At 38.4% G+C, this 25,609-nt stretch overlaps 2 protein-coding genes across 6 annotated transcripts in view; one reads left to right on the top strand and one right to left on the bottom strand.

Annotated features, from left to right (window-relative positions):
- Positions 1-11,879, top strand: part of sh3tc2 (SH3 domain and tetratricopeptide repeats 2) — a 28,569-nt gene extending 16,690 nt beyond the window's left edge. For 4 of the 5 annotated variants that reach the window (XM_088344244.1, XM_088344242.1, XM_088344245.1 and 1 more), the window contains 11 exons: positions 700-1,004; positions 1,175-1,369; positions 2,127-2,987; positions 3,076-3,296; positions 4,762-4,928; positions 5,039-5,216; positions 5,306-5,456; positions 7,025-7,147; positions 7,225-7,375; positions 8,654-8,850; positions 10,952-11,879. In XM_088344244.1, coding sequence (XP_088200370.1) covers positions 700-1,004; positions 1,175-1,369; positions 2,127-2,987; positions 3,076-3,296; positions 4,762-4,928; positions 5,039-5,216; positions 5,306-5,456; positions 7,025-7,147; positions 7,225-7,375; positions 8,654-8,850; positions 10,952-11,491 — 3,089 coding nt within the window. In that variant the 3' untranslated portion in view covers positions 11,492-11,879. Of the gene's footprint in view, positions 1-699; positions 1,005-1,174; positions 1,370-2,126; positions 2,988-3,075; positions 3,297-4,761; positions 4,929-5,038; positions 5,217-5,305; positions 5,457-7,024; positions 7,148-7,224; positions 7,376-8,653; positions 8,858-10,951 lie in introns of all 5 variants that reach the window. The other variant, XM_088344246.1, reaches the window with a different exon arrangement.
- adrb2a (adrenoceptor beta 2, surface a) overlaps positions 1-25,609 on the bottom strand; it is a 92,876-nt gene that overhangs the window by 12,731 nt on the left and 54,536 nt on the right. The window lies entirely within an intron of this gene.

Genomic DNA, 25,609 nt, shown 5'->3' with positions numbered 1-25,609 from the left:
CAAATTACTTCCCATAATGCTGTTCTCTTCATTCAGTGCAGAATGACCGAATTAAACCCTACAAACACCTTCTCGTTATTTAATACAGACTCTCATGCGCTTCATACACTTTGCAATTCAGCTGTACCACGAACCAGTTTAATGTCTTGACAATATTGCCGCGGCCTTGCCCAGTAATAACATCAACAATTAGGCACCATGACTAACAATAAAGTAATGATTAGATGGGACCTAATGCTTTTTGGTGTGTTGTCTGCATCATTGGAATCTAGTGGATGGGACCTGATCCACTCCACGATGTGATCTAGGTTCACTTCCCGTTGCATTCAGTCATTTAATTGAATGCAATTGTGATCAATGATATATCCTGATTGATTAATCAATGCGCAAACATGGCACGTTTTTGTTTTTGTGCAACCCTTACAGTAGTTTCAATTTCATGTGCCTTATGGCCTGGGGCTCCCTACATATGAAAACTTTGTCACAAAAGACAATTTTTTTCAAGGTTTTTTCTTATAATCCGGTGCACATTATAATAAAATACTGTCATTCTGTGATTGGATTATGACCAACAAATGGCTGCTGAGCATTCTAGCCCTTGTTCCCATGGTAAACCAGATAATCAGCAGACAAATGAATGGACTGCTGGTTCTATCACATTTGTTTTCCTCCTCATAATACAGTAATCTTTTTTCTCAGAACACAAGCTCTCTGCGAGCACGCGTGAGAGCATCATGTCTGAGAGGAGCGGTGGCACGCCCTCTTTCCAGTCCTCCCCCAGACCGTCCTTATCACATTCATCGCCTCGTGTGTCACTCTATCAGTCTCAAAATCCTTTGATGCAAGAAGGACAACGCCTGTCGTTCAGTTTGGAAGACACGTTTAAAGAACTCAGCGAATTCCAGGAGGACCTTCCTCCCTTCTTGGAGGATAACATTTGGGAGGGGGAAGAGTCAGAAATTAGTGATCCAATGATGATCCTGCTAAACAGTGACCAATTCCAGGTCAGCAAAGTTGCAATCAAGTCACTTAAGTAGTTTCAATTTACATGCTAAAGCATTTTTTAGTTACTGTCTTTATCATGGTTATAACCATGTACACTCAAGTCAACTGAAATGTGTGTGGACTTAATCACAAAATGTATGTGCGCATGAACATTTTTTATTTTTTTTAGGAAGACCTTCTCCCCCTGTATGACCTGCAGTGTTCCTTCCTGTGGGTGACATTTAATGGGAGGGATGAAAATGAACTCTCAGGTCAGCTTGAGAGTTTAAGGGAGAGTGCAAAGAGGATAGGCATGCATTGGGCCCATCGGCGAGCATGCTTCCTCCTTGGAAGACTCTGTGCCAGGAAGCTCAAGCTATCGCAGGTCTTTGAGATTAATGATTAATATATAATCCACTTATGTTTTGAATAAATGTGTGTGTGATAGTTGGACACACCATTCCTCACGAGTTCCACATAAACTATAGCTACTTTATTTGGTCCTAGTTTAAATCTAATGATGTACCAATTTAGATATGATAATGCATTTGTAATTGACAGTGTTATATTGGTATTAAATTAACAGTTGCATACCTGCCAACGAGATCGCTTTATTCCTTAGACTACCGCTTTTTGGCCCATTAAATTGCCCACCGCTTATAAAAAAATACCGCTTTTTCAAATTTAAGCAAAGAAAGGCTTTCCTCGAGACCGATTTTAGTCTATGGCTGCTTTATTTTGAATCAAGATTAAGTTTTTGTGCGTGAATGAACAACTCCAACGATTGTGTTAGATTTTTCACTTTCGGTTTTAAGCAGATTGTTTTATTTTTTTTTTAATTCCGGAGACTGTTTGTGTTTCACACATAAAGATGGAGTCCGTCATAAAATCCACTGCTTTTTTGTCAATAGGTGGGCATGTATGCATTTGGTAATTGTAATTGGTGCCGAGATTGTGAGATGAAAATACATCATAATGTGATTTCTGCTTAATGTTGTGATTCTGATTTGCACATTTAACTCAGTGTAAAACTGAAAGGCATTTACTGACCTTGATATAGTAATTTGATGCAGTATAATCTAAATTTAACATTTTTCTTTATTTGTTTTACCACTGAAACAATTTCTCCCCTTTTACTTCAGGCTCGTGTATACTATGAGGAAGCTCTGAGTGTTTGTGTGAACAGTTTCAATGACACACCGCTGTTGGTCGCTCTCCTCACCAACCTCACCGCCGTCTATCTGAAGCAACGTTTGACAGATAAGCTGCCCCTCACATTGGAAAAGGCCAGCGCTGTGCTTCTCTGTATTCCCAAACATACATACACATCCTCAGACGAAATGGAGCTCCTCAAACTGCTTTTAAGAAGATCAATGGTAACTGGCGATAAACATCTGGAAGCCCGCGTTTGTTATCTTATTTCCAGCCTCTTCATGCTTCTAAGGAAACCTGATGATGCCCTGCCTTTTGTTGAGCGCTTGCAGTTCCTCTCCTTGACTCTTGCAGTCAAAGACAGGCCTTCTATTGAGCCTCTGGACCTCAACTGGCTTTTGAGTTCACTCTATCATCGCAAATACATGCCTCACTTGGTGCTGGCTTCCTTGAGCCTGGACTCAAGACAAGACCACTCACTTCATGACGCCTTCCAAAGAATAGAGCGATTTCTCAGGAATTCTGCTCGTTTAAATCCATTCTGGAAGGAGGGAACCTCATTGCTTCCTGCCCAGATTGTGGTTTACCTGCTGCAGGCGCTGACTGTAGCTGAGAAAGAGGGGGACTTAAAGCCGCAGAGGGACCTATGTCTTGGCTTGGCTTCTCTTTACCAACAGTATGGTGCCCTGGATAAGGCTGTAAGCTGTGCTCAACGAGCAGTGGAGATGGGAGGATTCATCAATGAAGAGGAAGGATTTGAGTCTTCTGTGCTTCACGGCTGGCTACTGGTTTTAACCGGCCAAGCTGAGAAGGCTCTGGGTGTCCTCGAACCCCTGCTTGTTTCACTTCAGGTCCAACCACACTCAAGTCAATTCTGTAGTTGTTAATGCATGCTGGTTTAAAAGTTCTGTATTTTCTGTCCAAATTCAACACCTGCAGGGTTCAGATAGTTCGACTCAAAGAGGTGTCATCCACAATCTCCTGGCTTTGTGTCTGAGACAGCAGGGCTGTATACCCGAGGCAGGCTGGCAACTCCACTCTGCCTTGGTAATATCCCGTGAAAGTGGAAACCAGAGGAATCAGGCCCTGGTGCTTGCTAACCTGGGTTGCCTGGCACTGGCCACTGGAGCGTCAACATTGGCAGAACATTTCTTACTCGGGTCAGAATTCTCACACATTTAGGCCACTTCATAATGCTATAGACACACAAGGGTGAATAAATTCTTTTGGATAAAGTTGAAATGTGGACATAGCCAAATACCCAAAAATTAAACTTAAAAAAAAGTGATATATATATATATATATATATATATATATATATGACAAAAAAATAATTCAACATAATTGACTATTTGACATTAAAAAAAATATTTAAGCAAACTATAATCAGTCAATCAAGCAAGGACACATTGCTGTTAAGGTATTTTTTGAAAACCACTTTGTGAACAGCTTCAGACTCGATTATCTTTTTTTTTTTTTTTATTTGACAAGGTGTGTAAAGGTCAACACTCTGAAACTACTAAAACTTAACAGCAATTTTATTTCACATTAATTTACAGAAAAAGCTGAAGCTAGATGAGTGTAAAGACTACTATCTGGAATTATTTGTAGATTTTTTTTCTCTAAAAATAATGGCCACTGTGATACAACGATAAATGCTATTTAATTGATTTAAGTTTTGCAGAAATTCAATTAAGAATTTAAAAAGGAAATTAAAGCAGCATTTAAAAACTTTTCAACCTTTAGTTCATTTTTATACCTCTGCTGATGGGGAAAAAATGACCTAAAAGTATTTTTAATACTGTCTTTGTTATTTTCAAAATATAGAAACGTGCAATTAGCTATACAGCATACGTCATTTTCCCCAAGTCAATCTGAGGTTCCTGTTGGAAAACGTGTCAGGGGACCATGCAACACATACCCGTTGTCCACATGGTGCTGCCAAAACCACTGAAAAAGTTGTCAAGTGGTGTTTTAAGAAATTTAGTACTGTTATCTAATCAAATCTTGTTCAATGTCAGAGCATTTTGCCCAATGAATAGTAATGCTTTGATGGCCACAAAATCCTGGAAGCTGTGCCACATTGTTTAGACACCACTGGGTTAACGATGAAAGCCCCTCATGTAACAATGTAGCCGTAAGCATAGGTTGTAGTTGTATATTTATTTGTTTTATCATTAGTCTTAACTACTATTGTCTTGTCCATTTCCTCAAGGACCTCATTGTTTCTGATTCATGTTTATTTTCTCATTGCATTTTTTTCTGTTCCAGTGCGTGCATTATTGCATGCACTTGTTGTCTTTAATATATATCTTTATAGATCTATGGCCATTACTGCATATTTTCAACTCAATAAGACTCATGTAGTCAGGAAACCGAAATAGGTGAAAGACAGGTCTAGCAGTGTAATATTTCATCCATGCTTATTCTCCAAAATTTTGTTTGGTGCTGTTGGAGTGGAAGAGGCTAGCATACGAGAACCTTAGAAAAGGGTGAGGATATCCCCCCACAACTACAACCAATCCATTCTCTGAGGCTTCTGCTGCATTGTTGCTCGCCACTTCCACCTCTGGCTAAAGTACCCTCCAGAAAATCGGCTTTCAAACCACCCTCTTGTTATTCCAGATCCCTGAACATTTTTCAGGAACTCTGGGAGAGTCCCACTGATGAAGAGCATGTTCAGACCTTAATTTGGCTGGGTAACAGCTACAAAGAAAGGGGCAAAAGTCATCACATCAGGGCCTGTTACGAGATGGGACTTCTCATTGCACTGAATGCCCGGAACTTGCACAGTAAGACAGAAACAAAATGTTTATGTATTAATGTTTGTGGTAAAATTATAAAAGAAAATATGTATTGTTAAATGTGTAGCAATATATAAGAGGTTCTGTTTATTGTATAGGTCAATTAGTGGTTGCCAAAGTGCTGAGTCGATATTACTCTGAGCTGATGCTTTATGGTCAAAGCATCGTATATTATGAACACTGTGTGTCAGTAGCCAGAGAGCTGCAAGATAAGAGGCTTGAAGGGGAGTACCTTGAAATTTTAAGCAGCCTTTACCTCTCACTCAATACTGAAAGGTGTGTTTTAAATTTCTTTCAGCCTCACACATTGTGTTTTGTTTTCTAATTCAAAATACATTAAACCAAATTTCTAATGTGTTGCTCAGATCATCTCGTAAATCTTTGGATTACACCAAGCAAAGCCTCAGGATTTCCATTGATTTGGGAAAGAGAGAAGAAGAGTCAGAAACCTGGTTGCAGGTGGGAAGAATCTATTACCTCATCCGGGAAGATGAACTGTCCGACATGTACCTGCAGGTGAGGAGTTCTCTGACTTAATGTATGATTGCATGACATCCTCTATGATAAGATTTTTGGGACCGTCATAAGTTTTTTCTGTCTAATATATACAGTGATTTATTGCAGCAAAAATGAAGCCAGGTGACAAATGACTTAGTTGTGAGTTTTAGAGGTATACAGTACCACATATATGCTACTAACAAACCAAGATCTGCACTGATTGTTTTAGAGGGAAATTCAACCAACTTAAAAATCAACAAAATAAACTTGTTTATAAAATAAATTACAGGCCCTTGTCATGGAATAAATCAATAACTTATCTCCCCAACTCATACTCCAAAAATACATTTCAAAAAGACCATGATTATCTAATTGGTTTTGCACCAAACATACAATTGTAAATAATATTTTTAGGTTTGATTAATTGTTCATCAAACACTGAATTAACATTTTTTCCACCTTGATCAGATTTTTTGGTACTTGGATCCTTTTTTTTTTTGGGGTGCTGCCAAAGAACCTCCCCAAATGGGCTTGCTTGCTTTTATTACCTGAACATGTAGACTGCTATTTGAATAAAATTTGGTTTATTTATTTATTTTTTTCACTATAGAAACTATTTTACGCAACGACTATCAAAATATGTGATCCACCACTGGATTACCACAATAGCATGTGAAATTGTGCCAATAGGTTCCTTGAGTATCTTCAAAACCTTTTCCCAAGAGTTTTACGTTTATAGTTAAATAGACACCTGAAACGAGGAAAAAAGACATCAATCAATTTTAAACTGGCAAATAGAACAGGCCATTATCTTAACAACTTCGAATTTGTTCTAAAAGCCCTCACCAGAGCCCTTTCGTTTGATTAAACCCCCTAGGTCAGTGTTTTTCAACCTTTTTTTTGAGCAAGGGCATGTTATTTACATTGGAAAAATTTTGCGGCACACCACTGACCAAAATGTTATAAATTGACACTGAACAGTATGTTTAATTACAATCTAATTTATAATCCCCCCAGTTTTTACAGCACAGACACTTGACAATGACAATGATTGCAGAAAATGATTCATAAATGTTTTATAAAATTTTAAAAAGTGACATTGGATAATTTCTCATGGCACACCTGACGATCTCTCACGGCACACTAGTGTGTCGCGGCACAGTGGTTGAAAATCACTGCCCTAGGTTACAAAACCAGATCTGCCCTAAAGGGTGTGAAATCAAAAACTGGCAAAACGATTGGCCAATAGTGAAAATTATGTCCACAAGTCACGTCATGCTTAATCACAAGAAGTCTAGTCAAAACAACTAATAATAGTGAGGTATTATCGTCAAAATAACCAAGTGGCATCCTATAAAATCTTCTTTGCAAGTATCCAGTATTAAAAGCAGAGTAAACATATCAGTATTTTTTTAACATAACTGATACATTTTCACCTAATACAAGAATTTCTGTCAGTTTGAGTATCTATGGCATCAGCTGACTTCTATTCTATGTTGTCTGTATAGTCTAATCATAAAGTATCATCAAAAGTATGCACTTGATCTATTTTATTAAATAATAGAAGCCCAAAATGGATTTGACAGGCTGCTGTCAAGACTGCACTGAGAATGAACGACCCACATTTTTCAATGAGCATCTATGAAGAAGCCGGTGATGTTTACTTCAAAGGACACAGAAACAGGATGGCCTCCCTACCTTTCTACAGAGTAATAAGCAAACACAATTCGGCAAAGCTGCTCAGGGAATTTAAATGTCTGATGCATTTTTCAAATTTTTGTGACAGGACGGAGGGTTGCCCTTCTCTCGAAGTATCGGGGACACCCATTCAGAGTTTCGCTTGCTGAGTAAACTCACAGAGCTTTTAATGGATCAGGGGGAGCAGGAAGAGGCACTGCAATATGCGACACTAGCTGTTGATATTGCTGACCAAACGGGTAAGAGCAAGGCGGAGGGTGGGGGTGTTATTGCACGAAGTTATAATACAAAAAATCCAGGCTAACTAAATGAGAGCAGTTTGATTTAGTCAGATTGGCACGTTTTATAAAAGTACGCTCACGCCATCTTCAAATAGACCCTCGGAATCAAAAAAGGAAAAGTTTTGTGTACAGATCCTTATGGAGTTTATGAAGATGTAAAGGAAATTATAAGAAAAAAAGTTGCACAAGCATAAAGAAAGCATGGCACTTATAATATTAATAATAATAATAATAATAATAATTTCCTTGTATTGTCATTCTGTGTAACAATGTACACAGAACGAAATGTTGATTGCACCTGACCCGTTGTAGCGAGCCGATGCAGCCGCAGCCAACAGAGGGCGCCGCCGACCACTTTTTAAGTCTTAGGAATGACTCGGCCGGGGCGCGAACCACCGACCTCCCAGTCTCAAAGCGGGCGCCTTACCATCTAGGCTACTGAGCTATGCGCAACGGTTCAATAAATCTGCATGTAGATGCATGACCTACCAGTACATGCCCTTTTCCATGATAGCATCTTGTCATAAACATTTTTATAAGGAATATCTGGAATATGACAATAATACAACTTTTTTTCAAATGTATGAATATTTTGAAGATTAACAATTAAACAATGTTCACTCCTTTGTCAATGAGAATAAAGACAGTTCTATTTTTATTGTTATCCATTTAACAATTTTTGTTATAATTGATCCTTGATAAAGAACAAACCTGTCTCTCTTTAACGAGGGGACAGCTGAATGGGAGTTGGATACAGTATATTTAATATGTATTACATACACACATACTTTATACTATATTACCCTTGTCAAAGACTTAGTTGATACCCTCTTTGCTAGTTTTGGGTCACTTATCATAATCTCAAAAACAGCTGTGCATCAATGCTCTGATGGCAATTTGACAAGCATTCTTAATGGGCAGTGGCAATTAAACACTTGGCCTGATGGCAATAACTTGACCACATAAAAGGCTATTAAATGACTGTTGTATTTATATAGACAGTACAAGTGCTAGATGTATCTTTGGGGTTAATCTTAGCCTGGTTGCTAGCCTAGTCAGGAACAGGCAAGCTGTATATCACCATAGCATTCGGGCCCAATTTAACCTGCTTTCATGCAACCAATTTGAGGCTAAATTCAGCCAATATGATTAACATATCCCTTGGTTTCATGCAATACCCCCAAGATTGAAAAAACTCAACTGTTAACAATTCAAACACCGTGAATGTTTCTATAGGTTCACAAATAAACAAGAGGACAGCCTTCCACCGCCTGGCAACGATTTACTATAATCTCCATCGTTACGAGATGGCCGAGAACTACTATCTCAAGTCGCTTTCCCACTGCCCACCTGTTATGCAGCACCCCATGGAGGCTCGCTACTACACTCAGGTCTACTGCAGGCTTGGAAATCTCACTCTACACAAGCTCAAGGTATAAGGTGAACAAGCGAGCAAATGCAAAGGGGCAAGCGCTCATAGAATTTCCCTACGGGGATGAATAAAGTATCTATCTATCTAGAATATTAACATTGTAAGTGCCAGTCGCACTGTTATTCAAAACTCATATTTCTATTTTCCATATAAAAGGAAAATATACTGCTCCAAAATGTTTGCAGTTACTTTTCAGCGATAATGTTGTTAATCATCAACTTGAAGGCATATAAATGGGATTTTTGTGTGTGATGATGTGTGTACTTGAAAAGAGCACTGATGAACATCGAACACATTATTATGAAACTCATCAATACAGTTTTTTGCTGCGTTATATAAAAGAATAATAATCCCAGTTTAAGGTATGTAGTTTGAACTTGTTAATGATTTAAAGTAAATTATATATGCTTCTATAAGGCACCAAAAATGAAAGTAGGGTGTAAAGGCAAAAAGTTACCAATGTAAATATCCTGTCTGAGTTTTACTCTTTTGCTACTTTGGACTAAGCAAAATAATAATATGGTGACTTTACGAGCAAATAATGACATTGAAGCAATACACATTAATTATTAAGAACAGAAGAAGTATTGATGATATGAATAAGATAAATGTTTGCATTGCTAAAAAATTTTTTTTTTGTATGAATAATAATGAATAATTGTGTCACTTTGTTTTCCTTCTCTATTCCAGAAATCACGTTAAAGACCTGAACTAAGTCTCGCATGCAGAAACAAAGTAGTCGTTGAGACACACATTTAAATATTTACATGCAAGTCGTCCCTCAAACGTGAAAAACGTATAACTCTAAATTTACTTTCTGGTGATTATAAAAACTCGACTATTCCCCTCAAAATTATATTCCAACTGCTTTGTCTTTTACATAAAACCAACAATATTCACTGATTTATAAAATGATTACACTTTACTCTCTTTAACTCATTCAGTGCCATTGACATAAAGTCAAATTTGTTTCCCGCCTGAAGGGAAGTAAAAAAAACAACTAGTAAAACCTATTGCTCATCTCCAGAAGAATCTCGTGTCTCTAGTTAACGGCTTTGATTTATCCAGAAAAGGGACTTCTTGTCTCCAGGGCGCCACCTTTCTATTTTATATTTGCAGTCAACAGAACAGCCCCTTATATAAATTGAGTTATTAATATTTTAATAATTGAGAAAAAAAACAATTGGGGAAAAAAAATCATGTTTGGCATTGAATGTGTTTGTATTTTATCAGTTGGGTGAATGCGGATTTTCACTTGATCAAATTTACCACACAAAACAAACGCAACACTTCCCTCTACTGGTTAAAGAGAGAAATAGGTTTGCATAAATGTAAAAAATAGTTTTTGATAGCTTAATATTTTTTCCGTCAATAATGGTTTCAGAACAAACTGCAAAAAGTACTTTCATTAAAACGTCACAAAATACTGCAAATGAAAAGTTTCCGGCTACACAGTGTTTGAGAGAGAGAAGGAAGTGTGCAGTGTGTGCACAGATTTGCCCACCCTACCGCTCTCCCAATACAATTCGTCCAATCCTATTGCTCACCAAATCAAATTGCTCTGTGTTCTTGACTAGAGTTTTTGGGTGTTTACAGTTTATTCTGTGGGGTTTTATCATGAAGTGTCTCAACAGTGAACATACATTATTTAATTAGCTTCCATATAAGGGATTCCTTGGTGACGGATAGCCAAAACGGGGTCTTTGTTTTTGACACATTGACTGTAAACTGTAGTGAAATATGTGCCCTTTATATACGGGACCAAATCATTCTCACTAACAGGGTTACATTGGCCTTGCACGTGCCTAACTCGGAAGACACAGATTAATTTTGCCTGAGTAAATTTATTTCCAAGCGATATGTACTCAAGAAAAGAGGCATATACTGTATGGCCAGCGAGCCATATGTTCCTGACCCCTGACCTAGATATTCTCTTTTATTCACACACTTAGAAATGTATGTTATGCCGTGTTAAATCATCCAACAGGCTGGATCCGGCCCGTGGATTGTATAGTAGGCATGCCTCGTGTAGCTGGATATTTCAGAACTGTAAGTAAACAGAATGTACAGTAAGATATTCCGCTTTTGTGCATTTTTTCTAGGATTCCTTTGATGCATTAGGTTATTTCCACCTGGCTCTGGCAGCTGCCCTCGAGGATCGGACTAACCCTGAGGGCCTTTACGTCGTTTATATGAAGTTAGCAGAGCTCCACAGCTACCACATGCCTGACGCTCAGCTATGCCAGCTTTACAGAAGCCGCGCCCATAGTCTAAAGAGAGTTCTGTCTGGGACCGAAAACTCCACTCTTAAGAAGGAAACTGGACACCGTGACAATGAACAGTTACCAAGAACTTGTCCAATACAAGTAGACCCCCACAGAAAAACGCTTGAAAACAGAGGTGGTGACCAGGTTCCTCTTTCCGACAATCAGTTCTTTGACCTTTCCGCTTTGATCGAAGGTCAGTCTTATACTGAAAGTGTTTTCACTGAATCTTTTGACACGGCCCGAGAACACATGTCAGACTCCTGCACATCTTTGGATACTGTACAGACATGCCCAAAACCATTCAACGGGACGGATTTGACCTCAAGTAGCATCAATCTCTGTCCCGAAAACCAACCGGTACCGGATCAGACCTGAGTGTGCTCGGAAAGCCGGTGCTGGAGATAACATTTCATCCTGACCGGATTCTCATGGTTTCGCACAGAAAAACAAAACAAAAAACCCTGTGGCACTTTATGTTCTTCATTTCCTTTGTCTGGATTAGTTTATCTGAGCCAGCGTGCAAATTACTGTTGCAAAAAAAAATAGCACTTGTTTGTATAATGAAAAGGACTCTAATATGTTTTAACTTGTGTGCCTTTTTCACGACATAGCAAAACAACATTGTCTCATTGAAAATGGTGTTTACCTGATTTTGAAACTCTGCAAAATACGATGTCTTAAATTGTGAATATGAATAATGTAATTCAAAAGGTGACTATCAATAAATTATTTTTGTGTAATAGTGACAGAGGTAACACTCAAACATTACCTAGTATTGTTGTACTTTGTATACTTTTTGGGGCTATATTTTGATTGCAAATTCAAAGTCTTTAGAGAAGGGGCCACATGGTAGAAAACCATTGTCACTAGTGAATAATTTGTGTAAAAAGTATGCCTTTTGCTGGAGAGCTGGGGGTCTTTTCAGAGGCATACAATAAATCAGGATTCAGGGGTGTAAGATTCCATTCTACAATGATTTTATACCCCAATACTTTGTTCCCTTCAAAAAGATGTAATTGCTTGTCGTGTCAAAACAGCAATTTGATTCATTTCCATGACTGCACATTTAACTCAGAAATCCATGCAGATTAAGAAGTGACAAAAATAGTACACATATACCAATTAAAATGATCGGTAGTATGTTTTAAAGTCTGCTTTTTTAAAAATGTTTCCCTGAATATGCAAACTTTACCGTTAGATTTTATATCTATTATAGAAAGAAGCTAAAACGTATTTAAACCTTTGCAAAGACATCCGCGTACCATTTTTATTATGTATTTTTGCATTGCCTTACCACCACCTCTGCGACTATTGTTTTAAGTAAAATAATACCAGGATAGGCTTCCTCAGTGTTCTCTGGTTGATTAATGGTAGCAACAAATCCAGCTACAGAGGATTTTGTGTGAGTGGCGCATGGCTTTGGCGACATCCGGTGGATATATTTCAAACTGCATGTCATTGTTTGATGTGATGCATCTATTTTTTTCGTCTTGTGCAACTCAGCATATTCTCCCATACCATATACAACAATGTGGAGGGCCAGATTTGGTCAGTGGGCCATGAGTTTGTGTTTTAGGGCAGAGGTTTCAAACTCTTGTCCGGCTAGACTATCATTTGTGGCCCCTGCCTTAATATGAAATTAATGTTTGTACGGCTTGCGGAAGTTTGATGTCGGTGTTGCCTTCTTGCTAATTAGTTCGACATGGCTCAAAATTCACACGTCAATGATTTGACTTTGATGTATGTCTGCCCCGTAAAATGATTGGCTAGCCACTTCCTGGTCTGACCCGTGGCAGTGACAAAAATAACTGATTCTTTACATCTTTTTCTTTTCAATCCAGTCTTTAAGTATTTGACAAATTGAAATTTGGAACAAGGGCCTTCTGGAGTGTGGGAGGAGATTGTCACTGCCGTTGAACTAAAGCGTAAAAGACGTACCTGACTTTTTTTCCTTTGAGCCTAGTTTTTTCATTAGAGTTTTCCACTCTAATGTTTGATTTTAGTCTTATTTACAACAAACCGATGTTCTCAGATTCTTAATATGTTTTGTTCTGTTATGTTTTTTTTTTTTTTTTTAAATACTTTTTTCCAAAATATCGAGAACAGTGGGATGTCTTTATTAGACCCGTTTTTTTTTCTGGAAAAGCTGCTCTGACCCAACCTCACCCAGACCTTAACTCCAGTGACCCCCCCAAGTAAATTGAGTTTGAGACCCCTGCTTTAAGGAGACAAATACTCATTGTTATTAATTTGTAAGAAATACACATAATTTTACAATAAAAACTCCTTTACTGCATGTTTGGATTACAAAATCTCAAATTCCGTCTCAGAAAATAGACCCAAGGGCCAAAGGCAGTTGAGTGGGATAGTGGAATTCTCAATTTCATTGGCAAAACCCTGAGAACAGAATACTTGATGAGATAACAGTTGTCTAAATTGAGTTTTGGAAAATGCATACTATTTGCCCAACCCAGATTTCAAACTTTTTATGACACAGTAATTCGAGGCAAAACAAGTGGTCTCAAATCACATTACATTTGCCTTAAATAAGTGGTGTCCCTGTTTAAATTTTGGCCACAAATAAAAAATAAAATATTTGATTTGCACTCTTCATCAGTGTTTTTCAACCGATGTGCTGCAGAAAATTCAGTGAGACCCAGTATGCCGCAGGAAGTTTCCCAATATCTGCAAAAAAAAGCATTGTTCAGTATCTTTCTTTTCCTTCCGTGGTCAGCGAAATAACTATCATCGTGCTACACAATGCAAGGAAGAATACAAAACACGGCAACACAAAATGATTGAACGGCACCATTTTCTACTCATTTCAGAATGTTTTTCTGGTTACCAGTAACTGCAAGATAGACTATCATCTAACCATTAATATTTCATATATATATATATATATATATATATATATCAGTGAAAAAAAATAAGTATTTGAACACCCTACGCTTTTGCTATTTCTCCCACTTAGAAATCAGTGTGGGGTCTTAAATTTTCATTGTAGGTGCATGTCCACTGTGAGAGATAAACTAAAAAGAAAAATCCTGAAATCACAATGCATGATTTGTCAACAATTTATTTGTGCGATACAGCAGCAAATAAGTATTTGAACACCTTTGTATCATGGAGAATTCTGACCCTGAAAAATCTGTTAGTCTGCCCATTAGAAGTCCACCTGCACTCCATGTATCATCCTGAATCAGATGCACCTGTTTGAGGTGGTTACCTGCATAAAGACACATGCCCACTCTATACAATGGGTACGACTAACTTGTAACATGGCGAAGACCAAAGAGCTGTCCAAAGGCTTCAGAGTCAAACTTTTACAGCTCCCCAAGGCTGGAAAGGGCTACGGACCGATTGCCAAGCAGCTTTGTGAAAAAAGTTCCACTGTTGGCGCAATCATTAGAAAATGGAAGAAGCTAAACATGACTGTCAATCTTAAGCGGAGTGGAGCCCCATGCATGATATCACCTTGTGGGGTCTCAATGATTCTAAGGAATGTGAGGAATCGGCCGGCAACTACACGACAGGAGTTGGTCAATGACCTAAAAAGGGTTGTGACCACAGTTTCTAAGGTTACTGTTGGTAATACACTAAGTCTTAGTGTATCCTTTACTGCATGTTTGGAGACGTCATTGTTTCAAATCATGCATGCCACGAAAGGTTCCCCTGCTCAAACCAGCACATGTCGAAGCCTATCTTAAGCTTGCATATGACCATTTGGATGATACAGAGGAGTCATGGGAATTTTTTTGTGGTCAGATGAGACCAGAATAGGACTTTTTGGTTCTTACTCCACTAAGCGTGTTTAGATGAAGAATAAAGAGTACAATCCGAAGAAAATCATTACTACTGTTGAAAATGGGGATGGTAGCATCATGCTTTGGTGGTTATTTTCTGCACATGGACAGGGCGAGTGCACTGTATTAAAGGATGACTGGGGCCGTGTATTCTGAGATTTTGGGGAACAACCTCCTCCCCTCAGTCAGAGCATTTAAGATTGGTCGTGGCTAGGTCTTCCAACACGACAAAAACACGACAAAAATTTCAGACCCCTCCATGATTTCTAAGTGGGAGAAACGGCAAGATAGCAGGATGTTCAAATACTTGTTTTCTTCTCTGTGCAATTATACATAGTAATTATATATATATATATATATATATATATATATATATATATGATCTCTCTCCATCCGTTTTCTGCACCGTTTATCCTCAGTAGGGGTCGCAGGGGTGTTGGAGCCTATCCCAGCCATCTTTGGGCAGTGGGCAGGGTCCACCCTGAACAGGTTGCCAGCCACTCGCAGGGCACACAAAGAGAGACAACTCGCGTTCTCATTCACGTCTAGGGGCAATTAACCTGACATGCATGTTTTTGGAATGTGGGAGGAGACCAGAGTGCCCAGGGAAAACTCACGCATGCATGGGGAGAACATCCAAACTCCACATGGGGAGGCTTGGGTAGTTGTAGTAAAATTTTCTGAGCAATATTCAAGTCAGTTGAGTAGAAAAGTACAGACGGGTTTTAAATTTTAATCATAGGGAAGACATTCAGTATATATGTTAACTTTATGTTTTCACGACTTTTTAATTCAACATAGTTATGTTTAAATTTAGTAAACACTGAAAATAAGGACTGAAGACATCAATGCATTTTGGAACGGTAGAGAAGCATTCAGAAAGAGAATTTCATTCCATCCTAAAGCCCTCTTCTGAGACCCCTCTTTTTTATTAAATCTTCAAGGTTTTAAAAAACAGATAAGCCCTAAGGGGTGTGTCAATCAAAGAACGGCAACATGATTGGCCATTTGCGACAAGAATGTAATTGTCAAAAAAATGAACAGTGGTCAACAATAACAGTTCAAATAAGGAATTTGCATCCTATAATAACTCCTTTGCAATTGTCCAATATTGAAAACAGAATCAACTTATCAAATATTCTACCTTTTTTGGGTGGTACATTCTTACTGCCCAACAATAATAACATAGAAATGAAGCTCCGAAATTAATTAAATCAGAAGAGACAGAAACCCACACAGGTACAGTGAGAAAATGGGTTTCCTCTGGGCACTCCGGTTTCTTCCCACATTTCATAAACATGCATGTCAGGTTAATTGGCCAGTTCAAATTGTCCCTAGGTGTGAATGAGCGAGCGAGTTGTCTGTCTCCATGTGCCCTGCGACTGGCAACCAGCTCAGGGTAAATGGTGCATATGATGGAAGGATATATATAAATATATATATATATATATGTATGTATGTATGTATGTATGTATGTATGTATGTATGTATGTATGTATGTATGTATGTATGTATGTATGTATGTATGTATGTATGTATGTATGTATGTATGTATGTATGTATGTATGTATGTATGTATGTATGTATGTATGTATGTATGTATGTATGTATGTATGTATGTATGTATGTATGTATGTATGTATGTATGTATGTGGGGCAGCACAGCGGCGCAGTGGTTAGCGCATGTGCGGCACAGTTCAAGTCATGGGAACCTCCTGCGTGGGTTCAAATCCAGCTCCAGACTTCCTGTGCGGAGTTTGTATGTTCTCCCCGTGCTTGCGTGGGTTTCCTCTGGGCACTCTGGTTTCCTCCCACATTCCAAAAACATGCATTTCAGGTGAATTGGCCGGTCCAAATTGTCCCTAGGTGTGAATAAGCGAGTGAGTTGTCTGTCCCTGTGTGCCCTGCGATTGGCTGGCAACCAGTTCAGGGTGTCCCTTGCCCACTGCCCGATGATTGCTGGGATGGGCCCCACCACCCCCGCAACCCTACTGAGGATAAGCGGTGCAGCTGATGAGAGATGAGATGTATGTATGTATGTATGTATGTATGTATGTATGTATGTATGTATGTATGTATGTATGTATGTATGTATGTATGTATGTATGTATGTATGTATGTATGTATGTATGTATGTATGTATGTATGTATGTATGTATGTATGTATGTATGTATGTATGTATGTATGTATGTATGTATGTATGTATGTATGTATGTATGTATGTATGTATGTATGTATGTATGTATGTATGTATGTATGTATGTATGTATGTACGAGCCTAAACTAGTCGGGTTAAACTATCAGAATCTTCCAGTACACTCCTGTGGGAAGAGTGTAAAATAATCGAAAAGAGAATACCAGTGAGGATCTCAAAGCTGTACCTCAGAACTCCGGAAAGCTTGAATAACCTTTCATAAGTAAAAAATGTTTTTGGCTCTATTTTTTTAATCATCTTATTTTGTTGAGTTCCTCTTTGTGCCTTATAATGTTTCAATGTTTTTAAAATGTTTAAGGCCGAAACACTATGCAAGACTGACTTCCCTTGATTTGGTAAACTAATAACGCAGTGTGCTCTGTGAAACAGTGCAGTTAAAAAAAGTCCATGCATTATTGAATGTAATTCTCCAGCTCTGCCAGTTAAGGGCAGTGTCGGTCAAAGAATAGTTCCACCTAGTGCAGGGGTGGCGAACAAGTTTGACACAAAGAGCCGACATTTTTAACTGCGAGAGTCAAAGAGCCACACCACCCAATGACCTGCCATGACAGACAGACACACACAAACACACACAATTAAAAACATATTATTTCCCATAACACACTCCCCTCCTTACAATACAACAAGTATTGTTTTTGTGTTGATTTCAAGGATAGTGGCCACCCTCAATACACACAAAAAAAACCTAAACATGAAACAAGGCAAAGAGCCACAGTATATAGAAAATATGATAAGGCAAAGAGCCGCATGCGGCTCTAGAGCCACGTGTTCGCCACCCCTGGTCCAGTGCCATATTAGTGGCCTTGGTCATTTGCATCAAGTGGAACACTGCAAGTCCAATTTTGTTCACCGTTGCATGATCTAAACATTCACTGTAGGACGGGGGTCTCCAACCTTTTTCAAGCCAAGAGCTATTATATAGTGCTAATAAGTGCAGAGGGAACCGAGTTTTTTTTTATGCTTTTCTGAAATAACTTATAATGTATAACTATGTCTATTGGTTGGTTGGTTGGTTGGATCCCTTAACCACTAGGATCGTAGGGGCACCATTCCTGTGGAGTGTCTTGGGCAAGTACAGCCCGGTGGCACCCATACCTTCCTAAGCCAATATGTTTCCTCAGGGTTTCAAACTTGGGGACCTTTCGGGTTTCAGGCAAATGTGCTAACCACTTCCCTATCGCAACACACTCTTATTACCAGATGAATTATTGGATGTAGGTTGAAAAAGTCCCTAGCGAAATATAGGGATGAAGAAAATTGGATATGAGTGACATTGGAAATACTGCGTTTAAAACTATGGTTAACTTGTTGTTATTGTTGCTATTATTATATCATAACTGGTTTTATAAATATTATGTTTATTTTTATTGTTGTTATTATCATTGGTGCCACAGTGATATTTGGTAACTAGTTATGACGTTTAGGGATGGGTATCACGAAGATTAGTGTATAAAATATGTGATTACTGTAATTAGTATAATTATTGATATCTGACCTATGTAATAAGTATATCCATGAGTTTTTGTCATTTTAGACACAAGAGGAGAAGATGATTTGTAAAATGTATTCAATAGGGAAGATAAAAGGGTAGGGAAAATAAGCATCTGCTTCTGACTACCCCTTTTCAAACATGTTATGTGACATTATTTTGTTGTTGTCGACTTGTTTTTGTCCTGTTTTTATTTTAATGTTCGAAATAAAGTTTTCATTCATTCATTCATTCATTCAAAAAGACTCAATCAACAACTGATAAAAATCACAATGTCCAAAAACTGGTGAGCTATTTTCAGAGAGCACCCTAATGCCCACAGGCACCATGTTGGAGACCCCTGGGTTAAATAGTGAGTCAACAACTAAAAAAAAATCAATTCACTAGTCATTAACAATGTCAAGTCAAGTCATTTTTTTAATATAGCCCTTAATCACAAAGAGTATATTTTTCAGACTATTTTTCAGACTATTATTACATCATCTCCTGATCTGGAACCAACATGAGGGCAAGGAAAAACTCAAAAACCTCAATATGAGGAAAATGAAGAAACCTTGAGAAGGGACCGTACATGTGGCATCCCCCTTTCAGGATTACCAGAGAGCAAAGGATGTTGCAATCACAAATAATACAGAGATATTGTCCACAAAAAGTATGGGTTATTCATATGCCATAGAGTCGAAGTGTGTTTTAAGCTTAGATTTAAACATTTCCACTGAGGTTGCAGATTGGATCTCAGGGGGAAGAGCATTCCACAGCACCGATGCCTGGATGGAGAACGCTCTCGAACCAGCGGAACACTTCTTGGCTCTTAGCCTAACAACAGTAGCTGAGAGACGGGCACTGGAAAAGCTGCAGTCAATCATGGACAATCCATCGCATCCACTACACAGCATTATCTCCAGACAGAAGAGCAGTTTCAGCCACAGACTGCTGTCACTGTCTTGTACTACGGACAGACTGAAGAGATCTTTTCTTCCTCATGCCATGAGGCTCTTTAACTCTACCCGGCAGAGTAAAAGGCCACAGTAAACCACACCACCTACATTGCATATTACCGAATCTTATTGCAATATGTATTCTGTGTAGCACTATTTAGTTATTCTATATAACACGCTACAGTGGGCATTTGCACGTCACACTGGGTATTTGTATATTGTATTCTTTTTGCTTTATTATTGTATTGTTCTCAGCTCAGGGATGCTGCTGGAAATGTGAATTTCCCTTCGGGGATGAATAAAGTATCTATCTATCTATCTATCTATCTATCTATCTATCTATCTATCTATCTATCTATCTATCTATCTATCTATCTATCTATCTATCTATCTATCTATCTATGTATTTATTACAGAACAGGTCCGTGGGCAATATGTTTAATTGCTGTTAAAAGTGTCGCGAAAAATTGTTCAAACCTCACATTGTTTATTTGCTGTTAAAAGTGTACATAAAATTGTTCAAACTAAAAAACCTCAGCTGTTCTAAGGGTAGGTGGGATGTTGTATGTTCAATACCAAGAGTGGTGGAACGTCACCATCAGATAAATTATCAGAAAGAGTATCGGCAAAACAATTTGCAAAAATAGAATAAGCGATCATCTGCTTGTCGATCAGCTAAAGAATTCTCCACCAATTGAAAGGCGAAGGATTAGAGAGCAGGCTTAAGTATTTGCACACATGAGCTGCATACTGAGCATGCCCTGCTGTGTTAGTTTCTTCCTCCCTGAGGGCATGGCCAACTAAAACCTCAATTTAACTCTGCCAAAACAAGCAAAGTGTTGTTCCTTTTTAAAGTAGACCCAAAGTTACCGCTATTCTCGTTATGCGCACTGTTCCATTGAATGCAAATGTAGACTCTGAGAACACAATCAAAAGCAAAACACAAGGAAAACAAATTGAAGACACAGTAGAAGTGTGAAATTCTTGGCGGTTATGTTATCTAATACTGCTTTTTTGGATTTATTTCTTATCTTTTGTCATAAAAATACCTAAAGCACATTTAAAACCATGCAGTATCCTTTGTTTTCTGCCAGTTTTACATTCCAGAAACATCGCACCATAGTCAAAACCCACAAAGTAGAAAAATGTATAGTATGAATTTATTAAGTATCAGTTACTTTAAAATAGTAATAGTTATGGTTAGTCACTAGTTTTTCCCAGAAAGTAATTGAATTAGTCTACAGTGAAAGTAACTAGTTACCAGGGTAATTACTTTTCTCCGTTACGTTAATTGAGGGTTTTGTATGTCAAAGATTCTAACATTTTCTGAGCAGTATTTGAGTCAGTTGACTAGAGAAGAAAAGGTAGTTGTGATAAAGAACATTGTGATATCTATTGCACCTCATCAACAACAGGTTTATCCTACACTTGAAGTACAACAAATATAAACAGTAAACAATATCATAAAACAGCAATCAGCAGTAAACACTAGAAAATGCATTTAATAAATGTTATGGAAAAAAGGGAAAAAAGAAAAAAGTAACAAAAGAAAAAAAAGGAGAAAAAAGAATAAACATTTTTACATAAACATATTAACAGTGAAAAAATACAGGAAATTCCATTAAATATTTATAAATCTACAATGCTCAACAAATTTAAAGTCATCGGGGATCCAGGTGATGGGAAGATTAAAATACAAACGTTAGGAAGGTGTTATTTTTCAACAAGTTGTAGTTAAAGGTCATCCGTTTCATAGACCTGGAATTGTATATTGGTGACATACGAGTTCTGCAGGGGTGGCTTGTTAAGTAGTTACAACAGTAGGCCATACCTAAATCCCAACTAATGCTTCTTCTCACGAACACGCCTCAATCTCTTTCTGGACCAACTAACAATCCACAAAGCCCCTGAAGGTGATCAGTATTTGTTTGCATTCTTCTGTCTTACTCAAAGTCTGATTTAATTGATGGATTCCTTTTCAATGTAACGAGCCGCTAAAATCTTAGCTGTCGCCGTGCACCCGCCACACACACACAACCAGCCCTCGGGCACCTGCCCCCTTGATAGCCTTTGCTATGTGTTGTCTGCTGCAGAACACAAAGCAATATCAAAATCTGCGATTTATTGAAACCGTGAAAAGTAAATCGCAATACAGCACGGGATAAATGTATTGTTATTTATACCTACATTTTGCATGTACACCAGGGGTGTCAAACTCTTTTAGCTCAGTGGCCGCATGGTAGAAAAACCACTCACGGGGGCAAACTAGCAAATAAATGATATAAAAGGACTTCAGGTGTTGGTTTAATTGTAATCCTGTGCAGTCCGTTGAGACATTTTTGTGATTAAGGGCTATACAAATAAATGTGACTTGAAAGTATTAAAGCCAAGTGATGACTCAGAAAATAACAATTAATTACAAATTACCTTAAGCCCACTCCTTATAACATCTTAAAGATAGACAAATAAAAAACACAATTCACTAGCTTATTATTTGCTTATTATTTGAAACATCTTTTTTCATGGGTGAAGTTTTTTATTTTATGACTAGGGGGCACTAAATAATCTTTAAGAAAAAAAAAACATTAGGATGGGTTTCTTCAATGATCTCTGGTGGATTTATGGTAGTGAGTAAATACAGCTACAGTGAGTGTTTGACTTTGCGAGTGCAACTGGCTTTGCTGACATCCAGTGGACATATTTAAAACTCCAGGTCACTGTTTGACGTAATGTGGCTAATTTTCCTCTTGTGCTTCCTTCAGTACTATCTTGTGGGCCCATGGGCCGTATGTTTGACGCCCCAGATTTAAACCAAAAGGATTAAGTTGAAGGTTAGATGATTTCAAATAGAGAAAATATTCAACTGTTAACAGGTGGTGATAAGGTTAGTTAAGTATTTCCATCCTGCACAATCGTTTTTCGCTCACTGTGGGTTCCCAAGTTCGAAATAAAAGGCCTTAGAATAGCTCTCCCCTCCACATTTGTTTGTACGGCGATAAGCCCTACAGGGAAAACATGTTTAAGTGTAACCATGTGCAACGTTTGGACAATCGATGGAAAGCAGACGTTTAGGCGAGACTTGTGAGCTGGAGACGTCTGAGCGCCAGGGGATGAATCATCCGCTTGCGAGGAGCTACCGTATTTTCCGCACTATAAGGCGCACCGGGTTATAGGGCGCACCCCGAAAAAATAGTTTTTGGTCCTATTTTTGACATATATAAAACGCACCGGATTATAAGGCGCTACAATGGGAACGTGGACAAAACAGTCAGATAGTTCAGTCCAACTTATTACCCCCTTAACATTCCGAAAGGTTGCAAAGACGCAAATACGTGTCGCGAACACGTGCGGATGCGGTGTCCATACGATGTCACTCAAATGCATCATTCCATCATTCGTAAGGTTAAAGTCTTGGGATTCAAGAAATGCCAACCATTCCTTAGTTTCTATTTTCTTTTTCGCTCGCAACTTTACTGTGCGTATGACAATAAACACTTGGAATTGAGTTTAATTTAAAAATAGACACTCCATTCCATCCATTATCTGAACCGCTTATCTCAGAAACATCGAGTTCAGTCTGAAACAAGATACAGGGATAATATAAAACCCGGAGTAGCTCACCGAAGTCGTTGTGTTCATAATAATGTGCAGCCAATGTCCTCTTATATCCGTGAGTGTAGTAAATCCAGGAGAGTAAAATATTTACAAATACAGTACAGAATAGTAAAATACTGTTTCATCCCCCGCCGTAGTTCGACCTAACGTGCTATTCACATTCATCTTTTTCGGCCTATTGCAGGCTTTGTTTTGCCGTTTAAGCCAATGCCAGCCTGTAAATGATAAAAAGGATCCGCCCCTTGACCTCCGAATAACTTTAGCCAATAGTGATCGATTCAACTGATGATTGACACATCTTTTTCGGCCAATTGCAGGCTTTGTTTTGCCGTTTAAGCCAATGCCAGCCTGTAAATGATAAAAGGATTCGCTCCTTGACCTCCGAATAACTTTAGCCAATAGTGATCGATTCAAATGATGATTGACACATTGGTTAGCCAATGAAACGCTGGTAAATAAATCCCAGCATACACCGCGTACTACTTGGCGTTCGGGGGAAAATTGAGTCGGCGGCTGCAAATTAGTTGGAAGACTTTGCGATTTATGTTGATCCATAAATAAGGCGCACTGTATTATAAGGCGCATGGTCAGCTTTTGAAAAAAATAAAGGCTTTTAGAAGCGCCTTATAGTGCGAAAAATACGGTACATTAAATTTACGCCCGAAAAATTCGAAAATCATTTGGAGAGGATCCTGATCTTTGCAGGACTGGATAAGAAATTAGCAAATGAAGGTGTAGACTCTCCATAAAGATAAACACAGTGCTACTAAATATAAAGACCCCTTACTACTTCGTGCTTCATTCATTACTCATTCACTCCTTTGGGTAAAAAAATAAATAAAACAAAAAAAAAGATTGGAAAAAAACAACGGATGCTTCACAGACCATTGAGAAACATTTTGGGCAGCTAAAATATATAAAATTTTGATCAGGAAATATAGATAACAGTTTTTTCGTTAGAACGATCTCGTCTTTCCCATTTCGTTTCTAATCGAGATCGTTTCGGTCACTGTTGGCAGACACCTACGTCATCATAGATTTGATAATAGTGTCGCGGTACACTAGCAAATGTTATTCTTGCCTTCCAGCCTTCCCCACTCTCATGCCGACAGTGAGAGTTTTCAGCCAAGTGAGGAAAGTACATACATAGTATAGTAGGACAATGTAAACTGATACTCTGACATTTTTGTTTAAAAAAACTGTTTTTGTAAACCTATCAGTAGAACAGATGCAGTCTGCAACACTAAATTTGCTGCTAGCAGAGAAATAACTAGGTATGTGTGTAACCCCCCAAATTCAAGCCAAACATCCCCCCCAAAAATAGCATTTTTTCCTTAATTAAAGAAAGGATTACCTAAATTTGATGGAAAACACTAGATAACATTAAAAAGGTAAAACAAAACAAAAAAAAGAAGTCAAGTCAAGTCAAGTCATTTTTATTTGTATAGCCCTAAATCACGAAGAGTCTCAAAGGGCTTCACAGATTGTTACACTATATTACACAAACTATTTTCAACCGACAAGAGGAGTAGGTTATTCGTATGCAATGGAGTAGAAGTGAGTTTTAAGTTTAGATTTAAACATTTCCACTGAGGTTGCAGATCGAATCTCAGGGGGAAGAGCATTCCACAGCACCGGTGCCCGGATGGAGAACGCTCTCGAACCAGCAGAAGACTTCTTTGCTCTCGGGATCATCAGAAGACCAGCACTCTCAGATCGTAGGCTTCGGCCCGGGACATAGTGGCAGATCAGATCTGAAAGATAAGAGGGAGCAAGTCCATGTATGATTTTGTACAATACTAAGAGAACTTTGAAGTCACATCTTTGGCTAACTGGGAGCCAACAATGCAGCGTCGGAAATACTCCACTCCCTTGAAATGGTTTGGTCCATTTGATCCCTGGCAATGCTCTCCTCCCCTCCCTGCTCCTCTTTGGCTTCTCTGGTGTCACTTCAGGCATAGCGGCGGAGTCTGTGGAGGCTCTGTGTATTCTGGTCAGAGTATGATATACAGCGATTACAAATTGGTCCTGGCGAGCTAATAGTTTTTCTGCTAATCTCAAATTGCAATGTAATGTTAACAAATGGGAAGTTACACTCCTGAATGATCCTAAACCACGAAGTGAAATGAAACAAAACAACGCAAAAAAGAGTCAGACTCTCTGTGTGCTCGGAACCCCCAAAGCTCAGAACCTAAAATCGCCCCTGGATGTTGAAAAAGTAGTGTGGTTTACTTGGTAAACAAAATTAACCGACGCATTTTCAAACGAGGCTTCATTTTCCACGGTCATCTTTACTCAACATAAGTTTCGACACCACAGTTCATTTTGTTCATCATTAAAAGTACCACCTGACCAAGTCTTGAAAAAAATCGCCTTCGCTGATTGAGTTTACTTTACCTCTCACCTGCATCCTTGACCACAATTTTTTG

The sequence above is a fragment of the Urocampus carinirostris genome, chromosome 9 (assembly GCF_059441175.1).
Source record: "Urocampus carinirostris isolate Australia breed hairy pipefish chromosome 9, RoL_Ucar_1.0, whole genome shotgun sequence".
NCBI lineage: Eukaryota > Metazoa > Chordata > Actinopteri > Syngnathiformes > Syngnathidae > Urocampus > Urocampus carinirostris.
The sequence above is the reverse complement of the archived record's forward strand: the minus strand, read 5'-3'. Positions and strand labels throughout refer to the sequence as shown.